This window comes from Schistocerca nitens, chromosome 3 (genome assembly GCF_023898315.1).
Source record: "Schistocerca nitens isolate TAMUIC-IGC-003100 chromosome 3, iqSchNite1.1, whole genome shotgun sequence".
NCBI classification, from domain to species: domain Eukaryota; kingdom Metazoa; phylum Arthropoda; class Insecta; order Orthoptera; family Acrididae; genus Schistocerca; species Schistocerca nitens.
In genome coordinates, this window is record NC_064616.1 from 793,470,284 (window position 1) to 793,482,930 (window position 12,647).

The 12,647-nt window shown below is 39.6% G+C and overlaps 1 protein-coding gene across 1 annotated transcript in view; it reads right to left on the reverse strand.

The window, feature by feature from the left end:
* Positions 1-1,082: 1,082 nt before the first annotated feature.
* The window catches only part of LOC126248811 (ras-related protein Rab-3), an 831,249-nt gene continuing 819,684 nt past the window's right edge, over positions 1,083-12,647 (reverse strand). Inside the window, exon 6 of the mRNA XM_049950221.1 lies at positions 1,083-2,736. Coding sequence (XP_049806178.1) covers positions 2,590-2,736 — 147 coding nt within the window. The 3' untranslated portion in view covers positions 1,083-2,589. The remainder of the gene's footprint in view (positions 2,737-12,647) is intronic.

Consider the following 12,647-nt stretch of genomic DNA (forward strand, 5'->3'; position numbering starts at 1 on the left):
TGGTCTGTCATAGTAATAACTGTGTATGATATCCACTAATATTTGTACTAGATGGTCACTGAAGTGTGACATGCAGCAACAAAGCCAAACCAATTTGAGTATAAGGTTTAAATACTGGATGTGTAAAAGATGTTCTGTAAAATAATGTACATCATAGTACATGTGATACATATATGTGAACTGCTAGAAAGAATTTATATAACGCAAATGTAGTCATAGAATCATAAAATCATCTTTTTTCCTTCTAAAGACTGTGAAAATATATGAGACTATTAGGATATTATCTACATTTCTGAAAATAGCTTTCATATAACCTGAATCTAGATTCATAGTCAGCATCATCAATTTCTTTTTATATGTCCCACCAGTCTCTACAGGAAGACAGCAATTAGAGTTGGAGCAGCCTTTGAAGTAGTGAACTCATGCAGTAAGCTAAGGCACATATGTTGGGGTACCTACTCTATGTCACTCAAACAGTAAATGCTTGTTGTAAGGAACAATAAGATCACACTGGAACAATAACTCACTCAATACAACTAATAAATATATTTTAAACAGTACAAACAAAACTATGCATATTTACACTCTTACTTCCGGTTCAGCAAACTAATATCATGATTTTGCATTTAACAAAGGGCAGAGCTATATTTCCTGCAGACAATGAATACTGAAGTACATGTTACATACATTTTGCTGACTGCAGAATGAAAACTCTGATTAATTTTGATGTACAAGATATAACGAATTTTCTCAGAAAAGTGACCTGTATATGATAATATGATTTTCAAGATAGAATTATACATGACCTGTGAAATGGTCTGTTAACGCTGTTTTGATTTTTGAATCAAATGCAGAAACATTCTACATTGATAAATTACCTATATAATGCAACATAATAGGTTTTATGTGTGTGTCATTCATCTTCACAAATTCAGACTGGCTAACAGCTATGTATAATGAAATAAATTTCAGAAAATGTCATTTATACGAATATTTAATAATGAATTTCTAACTGTACACTGGTTGCATTTGTGGAAGGTTATATTTTATTTCACAATTCAGCAATTAAAATAACATAAAAATTGTGTACTTGGTTTTTTAATGGCTGCAGTTCTTTGTAGTGGCTTGTTACCCATGTTATAGTCCAAAAGAACTAATAACATTTTTTTCCTTGACACTGAACACAAAGAAAGTCTTTTGTCTGTAGGCCTACATTTCAGGACATACATGAATAAAGTCTAAAAATATAGATTTGCTACCCCTCATGTATTACACATACAATCAGTTTTATAGTCAATGATGTGCCACACAATGACATCAGGTGTTAATAGCTATATGCAATAATAATAGTACTCAATTGATGGTCTTGAGAACCAATTATAAAAAATAATATCTCTTACAGAGAAGAGTCAACAAACCAGAGATAAAATAGACAATGAAAGGTTCTGAAACAAACATATACAGCCAGAGAACATTGTTACTTAAAAAATTTGATGAACACAAATGTTGTGATATAAAAAGTAATGGTACTTTGAATGTTTTTCAAATATTTATGTAACTGGAAAATATTATAAAAAATGCTAAACATATTGAAGCTCTAAATCTACCACATTTGTGACAACTGAATACTTAATATAACACAACAGTCCAAGCCACATAGATCAGGAAAATACACACACAGTGAGCACACAAAATGCTTTACATGCCACATACTACTTCAAACAATTGCATGGAAACAAATAAAGCTCTTTGCTGAAATATCCAGTAATAATACCTTGAATACATTGTTATTATACTGGGAGGTGAAGCTACTAACTGTTTGACAGTTCTACTTAAGGCCATAATACGAACATTTAATTTGTTTCTCTACACATTTGCATTGATCACTAGATACAGACAGGTAGAAATACAGAAGGACTTTCAGTGAAAAGAATTTCAGTTCTTCAAGAAGTGTGTATTTGATCTATGAAGCTTTTATCTTATTTCTGTCATAAACATTCTTGAACAATGATCATTAATTATAAAAATTATATTTTATACCCACAAAATGTTTCCCAAGAAATTGACATCTCTCCATGAATATTATTCATAGTTTATTCCTCATTTTAAACAGAGTTAGCTATCATACTTACAACTGGCTGAGGTAACATGTTTGACATTAGAAAATACAGAACAACAAGAAACCTAGAAGCCAGAGATAATGGACAGTAACTACAATTACAAAGCAATAAAAACAGAAAACACATATTTCGATTTCAATGATTCAGAATGTATATATTCTTACACACAAACATTTTCTTACACTATTGTTTATTTAAGTATCATAGAATGCAGTCACCTTAATTACCTTTCTGTTATTGTATTCGTGTAATTCCTAAGTTTGGTTAGTTCTCATTATTTAGACACCTGGATAAATACACACTGGCACTTATCACTATTAAGAAATATTTTTAATCACATAACATATTTACTGTACAATTCTGTTTTAAATGTTAACATCCTTATTCAGGTATATTTAATTCCATATTAAATTTATTTCCCATTACATTGTGGCTGCTTATTTTGATTAATTTACAGTTCCAGAAGCAGTTAGCAATTGCAGCTTCCATTTTGTGGACCAGCAGGTTGTTCTGTCAGACGTGTTCCTTTAGAGCCAGCATTCATGAGATTTGGATCCGAGTCCAGGCTCTCTGACATCTTGTCACATATTATGTCTACTAACCGTTCGAAAACAGCCTGTGTACAGAAAAACAAATTTACAAAGGAAATGTAATTTGATCATTGATAATAAATAAATTATAGTAATGATTTTTATTCTAACAAACAGACTTAAAAACTTTGGTCACAATTTTTAAATTGCAAGAAAACCTGTTAATTTAATTTAATTGAAGATGAAATACAACTTGTGGCTCTGATGTCGAGTATGAATCAAGAAATAAAAACTTTTTTCATTCCCAATTATTAGAGATGGAATAGACTTCTTAGTGTGTACATTAAGGTAGAACAGTTAAGATAACAAGTACTGTTGAAATATTAGTAGAATAACTGAAAAAATACACAAGTCTTCGGGGGGTAAAAGTTGTACAAAATGAGGCCAGTGCCTAACGAAGTGATCAGATTCCTTAGACTCTCTCATACCGCTGTGAACACATAAAATCACTTTTAATGTATAAATTCACTAAGAAGTAGTTACCTAACAAATTCTAGGACCTAAAAAACATTCATTTCCTCGTAGCCATTCAAATTCAACATAGAAAAAGTATGGTAAATAAATAATCTTAACAGTTTATGGGCTCAGGGAGTGTGTGAACATCTGCAAAGTATAGAAGTAGAAACGTCACTATACAATCCTTAAGAGTAACTTGTGATAGTAGCATTCACACATTCTTTGGACACACATCACACCAATACAGTTTACCTATAGCGAGTTGATGTAAACACAAAACGAGAAAGTGCAAGAAATGGATAGCATGTGATGCTGTGCCACATTACCCAGTACAGAAGAATAGAGTGAGACGTATAGTAGGAGGTGACTACTTGTCATCACTCATCTCATACTACGAACTAGAAGTGATCTCTCGTCTTGGAGGCTAATCATTGCTCAGAAAAGGGTGATTAGAATAATTTGCAGAAAAATGTAAGAAACGTCCTGTCATAAACTTTAATCAACTAGGAACGCTTACTGTTAACAATGAGAAGAAAAATAGGAAGTGTATTTTCATATGTGGCTATTTAGACTTTGTGGCGTATCAAGAGATCAAATTCTAGTCTGGTCACCAGCCGGATCAAACTGTCATCCGCACGCAATATTTCAGCGATCCACATGGCCGCCATCATCGCGTGGGGAAAGCTAAGCCGCTGTCGCCGATAACTGATTCAAACCGTGAACGACGTAAACTTTATATGCAGCGAAAATACGAAGGTGCATGTGCTAAGGTGAAATGGGCAAGCGCTTAATTGTTGCTGCTGCCCCCTGGCGCAAGAAGAGTTGTAGCGCCTCCACTTGTGAATACTGTCGAAAAACCATATACCGTCAAAAATTATAACTCATAGACGGCCGATTCAGATGCCTTTGTTTCTTCATATCTGATAAAATAAGATTCCAAGTTTTACTTAGCGGGTTTATCTGTTAGCCTCATTTCGACAGATTCTTTTACAACACAATCCCAGTAACGCGAGGCGTCTGCAAACACTTGTGTCTCATTGTATAGCATCCTATGTCTACCTAAACCACTTGAAGACACTTTTAGTTCTGTGGCTTCCCTTAAATACGCTGGGAAAGTGTCTGCCAAGACAGCTAGGGTTTTGAAGAAACATGAAATCAGATGTGTATTCCGTCCGCCAGCTAAGATTAGAGCACTTCTTGGGTCTGTTAAGGACGATTTAGGTTTGAAGAAGCCTGGCGTTTACAAAATACTGTGTGAGTACGGTAAAATATACACTGGCCAAACTATTCGTACCATCAATGACATGTGTTGAACATCATCGCCATACGTGGTTATTGCAACCTGACAAATCTGTGGTGGCTGAGCACTGTCTTATAGAGAGACACAGGATGCTATACAATGAGACACAAGTGATTGCAAACTCCTCGCGATACTGGGAATGTGTTTGAAAAGAATTTGTCGAAATAAGACTAACAGATAATATCATTAAACGTGACGATAGGTATCCGCCAATTTAGACTTGGAATCCTCTATTATCAGATATGAAGAAACATCGGCCGTCTGTGAGTAATAATCTTTAACGATATATGGTTTTTCGACGGTATTCAGTAGTGCAGGTTCTGCAACTCTCCTTTCGCCAGGGGGCAGCAGCAACGATTAAGCGCTTGCGCATTTCACCTTAGCGCCAACGGCTTCGTATTTTCGCTGCATATAAAGGGTCCGTCGTTGATGGTTGAATTAGTTATCGGCGAGAGCGGCTTAGCGATTCTTACCTGATGACGGCTACGTGGACTATCGAAATATTGTATTCAGGTGACAGTTTAATCTGGCTGAAGATCCAAGGAAAATTTGATCTGTGTGGTCATATGTGTGTAACGTGAGTTTTCATTTCTATGTTATGGAAGTTCAGTGGAATCACTGAACTTATAAAACATAAAGTGTATTGGTACCACGTTTTTTGAGTGTATATATGAGGAACCTAGCTTTGTAAATCTGTTGTAGTCTATTTTAAATAAATAATCTTAACAGCTTATAGGCCCAGGTTGTGTGTGAACAGTTACAAAGTATTTGGTTTTACAAAATACAAGAGAATAAACTCTAAGCACTTGAAGAGTGAGCAAATTGGAAATGGCATGTGTTGATGCTGTTTCGAGCACATGCACTTGAAGACGTAGTTACTGGTACATACATACAAGTGCCCTGAATCGGTGGAAGTTGTGACCACAGACGAAACAGCGACACATCAGCAGTGGCTGCAAGATGATGCGGAATTGGTAAGTTTATTAGCAAGTGCACAATGAAAATCCGTTGGTGCTCACGTGTTGACATGCATCGATGCGAGTGATATTTGGATAAATTATTCGCGCGATTTGAATCGACCAGTACACAACGACTGAACGTGATCGGGGCAGTTTTTCGTATTCAGCATGACAACAAAGATGCCATTGGCACACACGTTGCGAATCTGCAAAGGCTTTCCGTGAATTGTGTAAGCACAAGGAAAATGTTTTTCTGATAGACTCTTAAGTGGTCGAATTTTATCCACACTACGCAAAGAATATGACAATTCTAAAGGACTGTGGGACATGATTCTATTCACAAATCAAAGTGCGAACCATTTGACTGAAAAATTATGCATGACTGAATTGTGTGATCAGAGTAGGTATGAATCAACTGCATTTGTTGCATGCAGTTGTCTTTGTAACACTACTATTGATAATGCGTATATTTCTCTCATCTAATTTTTTTATCTGTTTCTACTCAATATGATTCCTGTAACACCAAGCTCTTTGATGTATTATTGAGGTAAATGTTTTATTCATTACTTAAGTCAATTTATGTAATTGTAATTTACCTATAGATATAATTTCAAAAGTAAGATGCTGTGAGATAATGGAAATGTTACACTTTACTTGTAGTTCGGGTTACTGCATAGGACATAACATGGTGGGAAGACCCTGTGCAACGAAACTGTCTTGGCGGGAATAGATAAGGTCGATCTAGCAGTCGAATTGCGAAGCTCCATTATGGCATGGATCAGTCGGTGGCTGGCAGTCAACGTTTTTGCATCTTGTGAACGGAACGAGGCACGAAGAACAGCAAGATTATATAACATAGCCTCGGATGTGGAAGAAATTTGGCTTATCGATTACTTTGGCTGTCTGTGTTCTACGAAAATCCGACGCTAAGAAGAGAATTTCCAGACGTAGTTATACAGCAAGAGCCATCGATACTGTTGTCTCGTTTGTAGAATAGCCACAGCAGATCGACACTGCTACCACCTTCATCTCAAATTATCAGCTGAGTACTGTATAACTGCATGGTCCAATTGTTGCGTTTCATCCTCAATAATAAGATTGTGTTCTGTAGAATTTGCGTTGAGTAGCCGTATTTTATACTTAGTCATTCACCTAGACTGATTCCTATCCACCATGCTTCGGTAATCCTGAGTATCCTACTTTATTGAACTGAAATGTTATTTCAGTTTCAGTACAATTTCACTATAGTTAATAAACTTTGAGGAGTAGTAAATTTCACAGTTATTCAGTGAGCATACGTTTCGAAGCACTCCACGTAATTTTCGTGAAATGATAGTTAAAGTTTCACCAAACATCAGTTGCCAAGAAAAGATTTATGATATTCAGCTTAAAGATTGCTTTTATTGAAATCCCTGTTTAGGATTACAGTTACATGCAAAAACGATGATACAGAAAGTTACTAGCTATTATGCTTTCAAGGGCTAGTACAAGAATTAATTATTGTGCAAATTAGGAAGTAACTGTGTTTACAATTTCATTTGTACATAATTAACAGTTTTTCTCAGATTGTGTTTTGACTAAAATATTTAACCTTGATCTGAGTGTAATGTTAGATTAGTATCTGGTTCCCTTGCTAATTGTTGAGCCAGATTTAAGTTCATATCACAGTTACAGCTTTAATGAAGCGAACTTGCTAGCTATCTAACATCTGTATGCTATATAATTAACTAACTACAACTATTCAAACTATTCCGAATCTAAGTACCACATGTTCCATTTGAGGTAAATAGTTTAAGGATGGGAATGCTCCTCGAAAATACAAATAATGTAAGGGATAGAGAATGAAATAACCTGAAAGACATTTTGAAGACAGTATATTCCAACAATGAAGCTGATAAAAGAACTTCTGGTCCAAGTTAATATTGCTCCACCATCAGTAATTATTTACTTATAATAATCAGTAGGTTTCTGCTTCAGTATACAGATAGTTAGTGTTATTGAGAGCCACTTGTTGCAAAAACGTTTAATATTCCTTCTGTGTTGTTCTTACCAAACTACTGTTACCTCGTTCTATAAATTGCGCTAGTGCTTTCTGTCTTATCTGCAAAACATACTTTATATATCAAGTAAAGTCAGTCTCATCAGTTAACTTTCTTTATGAACCGTGCTAGTACTTGGAGCAACTTTGCCTAATGAGGCCGCTGACCGTATCCTTTTACACAATTACAGTTTACTTTATTACTGACTCAATCTTGGTTCGAATCCCATTTGTTTTGATATTGTTTTCTTTGGATAGAAATCTTTTGAGAGACAAAGAACAATCCAATACATTGTCACGGTCACAAATTAAGTTTCTTTCACAGGATTAACATTATCGTTGTACTGTAGTAGTAGCCCATAGTGTTAGACGTGTTGCCACGTGATGGGACATTCTTTAGTTTGTTGTACACACTTTTTTCTTTGTTGTTATTTTAATTTTCCACAGCGGGGGTGGGCTAGCAGCGGATAAAAACCGCTCTCAATTCAAAGGTTGCATAAACTGTATTTAAAGATTGTTAAAATACACTCCTGGAAATGGAAAAAAGAACACATTGACACCGGTGTGTCAGACCCACCATACTTGCTCCGGACACTGCGAGAGGGCTGTACAAGCAATGATCACACGCACGGCACAGCGGACACACCAGGAACCGCGGTGTTGGCCGTCGAATGGCGCTAGCTGCGCAGCATTTGTGCACCGCCGCCGTCAGTGTCAGCCAGTTTGCCGTGGCATACGGAGCTCCATCGCAGTCTTTAACACTGGTAGCATGCCGCGACAGCGTGGACGTGAACCGTATGTGCAGTTGACGGACTTTGAGCGAGGGCGTATAGTGGGCATGCGGGAGGCCGGGTGGACGTACCGCCGAATTGCTCAACACGTTGGGCGTGAGGTCTCCACAGTACATCGATGTTGTCGCCAGTGGTCGGCGGAAGGTGCACGTGCCCGTCGACCTGGGACCGGACCGCAGCGACGCACGGATGCACGCCAAGACCGTAGGATCCTACGCAGTGCCGTAGGGGACCGCACCGCCACTTCCCAGCAAATTAGGGACACTGTTGCTCCTGGGGTATCGGCGAGGACCATTCGCAACCGTCTCCATGAAGCTGGGCTACGGTCCCGCACACCGTTAGGCCGTCTTCCGCTCACGCCCCAACATCGTGCAGCCCGCCTCCAGTGGTGTCGCGACAGGCGTGAATGGAGGGACGAATGGAGACGTGTCGTCTTCAGCGATGAGAGTCGCTTCTGCCTTGGTGCCAATGATGGTCGTATGCGTGTTTGGCGCCGTGCAGGTGAGCGCCACAATCAGGACTGCATACGACCGAGGCACCCAGGGCCAACACCCGGCATCATGGTGTGGAGAGCGATCTCCTACACTGGCCGTACACCACTGGTGATCGTCGAGGGAATACTGAATAGTGCACGGTACATCCAAACCGTCATCGAACCCATCGTTCTACCATTCCTAGACCGGCAAGGGAACTTGCTGTTCCAACAGGACAATGCACGTCCGCATGTATCCCGTGCCACCCAACGTGCTCTAGAAGGTGTAAGTCAACTACCCTGGCCAGCAAGATCTCCGGATCTGTCCCCCATTGAGCATTATTGGGACTGGATGAAGCGTCGTCTCACGCGGTCTGCACGTCCAGCACGAACGCTGGTCTAACTGAGGCGCCAGGTGGAAATGGCATGGCAAGCCGTTCCACAGGACTACATCCAGCATCTCTACGATCGTCTCCATGGGAGAATAGCAGCCTGCATTGCTGCGAAAGGTGGATATACACTGTACTAGTGCCGACATTGTGCATGCTCTGTTGCCTGTGTCTATGTGCCTGTGGTTCTGTCAGTGTGATCATGTGATGTATCTGACCCCAGGAATATGTCAATAAAGTTTCCCCTTCCTGGGACAATGAATTCACGGTGTTCTTATTTCAATTTCCAGGAGTGTATATAAAAGGCGACAATAACACATAGTTTTGTAAAATATACATAGGTGGTCGACACTGACAATTTTTATATAAAAACAAGTGACAATGAATGAGAACTTTGTTAAATATACATAGATACAAAATAATGATTGTTTTTAAAACTAGTTTGACGATTTAATGTTACAGTTAAAATATAGCTCTGATTAATTTGAATGATGAAACGGTTTAAAAGTGATGCTAGGTGATACACGTAAATTACGTCATGATGAAGGTGCAATTATGAGTATGACTATGAGTCCTTGTAGAATCGCAGGTAGCGATTAGAAGTCAGCAAGGTGGATGAAGGGGACAGAGAAAATAGGAGGATGGTGTGAGGCAGAGCGTTGTGATTATGACTAGAAAGAGGTACATATCTCGGGCAGGACACCACTGTTGAGGAATGGAAGTTGGTTAAAATGCCGACAGAAGAGGATGGATAAGGTTCAAATGGCTCTGAGCACTATGGGACTCAACTGCTGTGGTCATCAGTCCCCTAGAACTTAGAACTACTTAAACCTAACTAACCTAAGGACATCACACACATCCATGCCCGTGGCAGGATTCGAACCTGCGACCGTAGCAGTCGCACGGTTCCGGACTGCGCGCCCAGAACCGCGAGACCACCGCGGCCGGCAGGATGGATAAGGCATGAAGGTGCATTACGGGTCTAATTTGTATATAGTCGCGCAAAAGGACATCTGGATTTGTTGATAGTGGATTGGAATTTGGGTGTGTGGACTGGATTTTTCGAATAATGTATTGGATCCGAAAGTGCTCTAGGAAAAGGAGTAGGTGTGGGAAGTGGATGAGTTGGTACAGGATTCAGGATCAGGATGGTGGCCGATACAGAAAGCGAGGCAGAGGGCAATCTTTCCAGGATTTCCAGGATTAAGTGAAGCAGAGGTCCAAGCAATGTAATCTAAGATGGGGGTCTGCGGTTAAATGGCGGGAAAAGGACTCAGTCTGTGTCCAGCTGCTGGAGAGAGACAGGAGTGTACTTCATTTATTTTCATTGGGAAGTTGGAACAATCTATTTAGGGATGGGTTTCAGGTAGTTTATTTATTACGCTGCTACAAATCACTCACCCTGGCGTGCTTGGGGTCTCAGTAAATAGCCTACAGACCTGCAAACTACTCGTAAATCACCGAAATAATGCAGTACACTGATGTACAGCCAGGCAAACAACTCGTAAATTGTCAAAATAATACATGTACAGCGCTCTGTAAAAACGCTAACTGATTGTAAGCTCTCAAAATAAGGCATTGCACATCTTACAGACATGTTCACAAAATAATGCAGTTCACTGATGCACAGACACATTCACTACGTATAAAACTGGCGAAATAATGCATGTATAATGATCTGCAAACACGCACACAACGTTTAAACAGGCGAAATAATGCAGTGCACAAACACTCATTGCATTTAAAACCGCTTTTGGACTGTCGTTAAGAAATTCGACTGCGACATATCAGAGAACCGTTCTGTACAGAGTTCCAAGGCAGAATGATGACAGTATGCATTCTTCCTAGCGATCCTAACAGGACAGCCAATCCCACATGCAAGACGACTCTGGCCGCGCACTTGTTTACCTATTCACTGTTGCTGATGCAGATCTTTCAAAGCAGCAGGTCCAGTGCTGAGCGAGACGTTTGCATAGCAGCTCACCCTCGCAGGCGCAGCTAAAAGTTTGTCAGTGTTATATTGACATCACATCTCTATGTAAATAAGAGCCATCTCTCCCTCTCCAAAATCGTTAAGTGTTGCAGAAATAGTTAATGGTCACTTTTGTTGTTGTAGGAGTTTTCGAGATGTCTCAGCTTGTCTGCAAGGAAATTCTTGTCCTAACAGGAGCTGTTCACGAAAATAGCCCTGAATAACACCGAATGCATTCTTCCTGGTGGTACTAACGAGGCACCACATCCATCACGTGTTATCCTTCCTGGAAATCGCGATGTCATGCTGGCAACAAACATCTCCGAAACGGTAAACATTCTCACTGCTATGTAAAGGCTCCTATGTCCCAGCACAAAGGTTGTCTTGTGAATGAATGAATGAAGAATTCTGATTGGCTCTTACTGAATTTTCCTGCCAAATTATTCACGCTGCCGGTGTGGAAGCACTGTCCACCTTTTTCCTGCAGACAAGACTATTTTGTATAGATCTCCATATTGCACTGACAGTTAAACGTTGCAAAAGTGGTCTACGGATCGTCAAATACTTCCTCAATTACACTGCTCTGTCATTGGCGACGGAAGCTTGAATATTTCAGCGTGAAACCCATCTCCAACCTGGCTGTATATCACCACATACTGTTTTGATGTAGTAAACAAACAATTCATATCCTTTGCCATACAAAATCACCATTTCTGTGTCTTGCATGTATCTATCGACCATCAGATAGTTTTACATTTACCGCAAAGACAGACAGGATAAGCACATGGACCATATATAGTGATCGCAGCACCTATGAGCTCAGTAGGTTATTCACAGCAGCCAATGGTCAAAAGTCATTTGTCCCCTGCAGACACACCGGCTTGTGAAATTTCCACTGGGAACACACATTATCATGAAGGCTGTGTGTGTGTGTGTGTGTGTGTGTGTGTGTGTGTGTGTGTGTGTGGAGGGGGGGGAGGGGGGTATGGGGTGGTAGCAGAAGCAACAACATGATTTACACCATGCGACGTCTAGTTTTCTGTGAGAGGGAATGGATCAGAACGTGTTAATCTCAGTTTAGAACCAGACACAGACCTAGAAGTCGTGCGGATAAAAACAAAATATATGGCAGTGTACAAATCGTGTTACAGCAGAAAAAAAATTAATGTTTCAAACAACAACACAGGTAGCCACTCTTGTGGCTGACAGTATAGTCTGTGGCATACGGTGTTCCTCCTCCTCCAACAGTATGGGCGCTGACACACTTTACACTGGTCTGTGCAAGCGACTTCAATCACTACTCGCCTACTCCAGTGGAACAATACCTGTATATTTAATACGATCGCCACATTTGCTCGATGCTGCTAAACAGACGGTATTTGTTTTCGATATCTGAAGAGAAAGAGAGATGTGGTTAAAATCTTATCAAGTTCTGTATCAGATGAAGTTAGGAAAGCTTTTATAGTTCGTAATTTTTCTCTGTTGGATGGTGCAGAATAACGATGATAGAATGTTGGGGTGATAGACGTGAATGGACCCCGAGGGATGTAGATCTGTTTT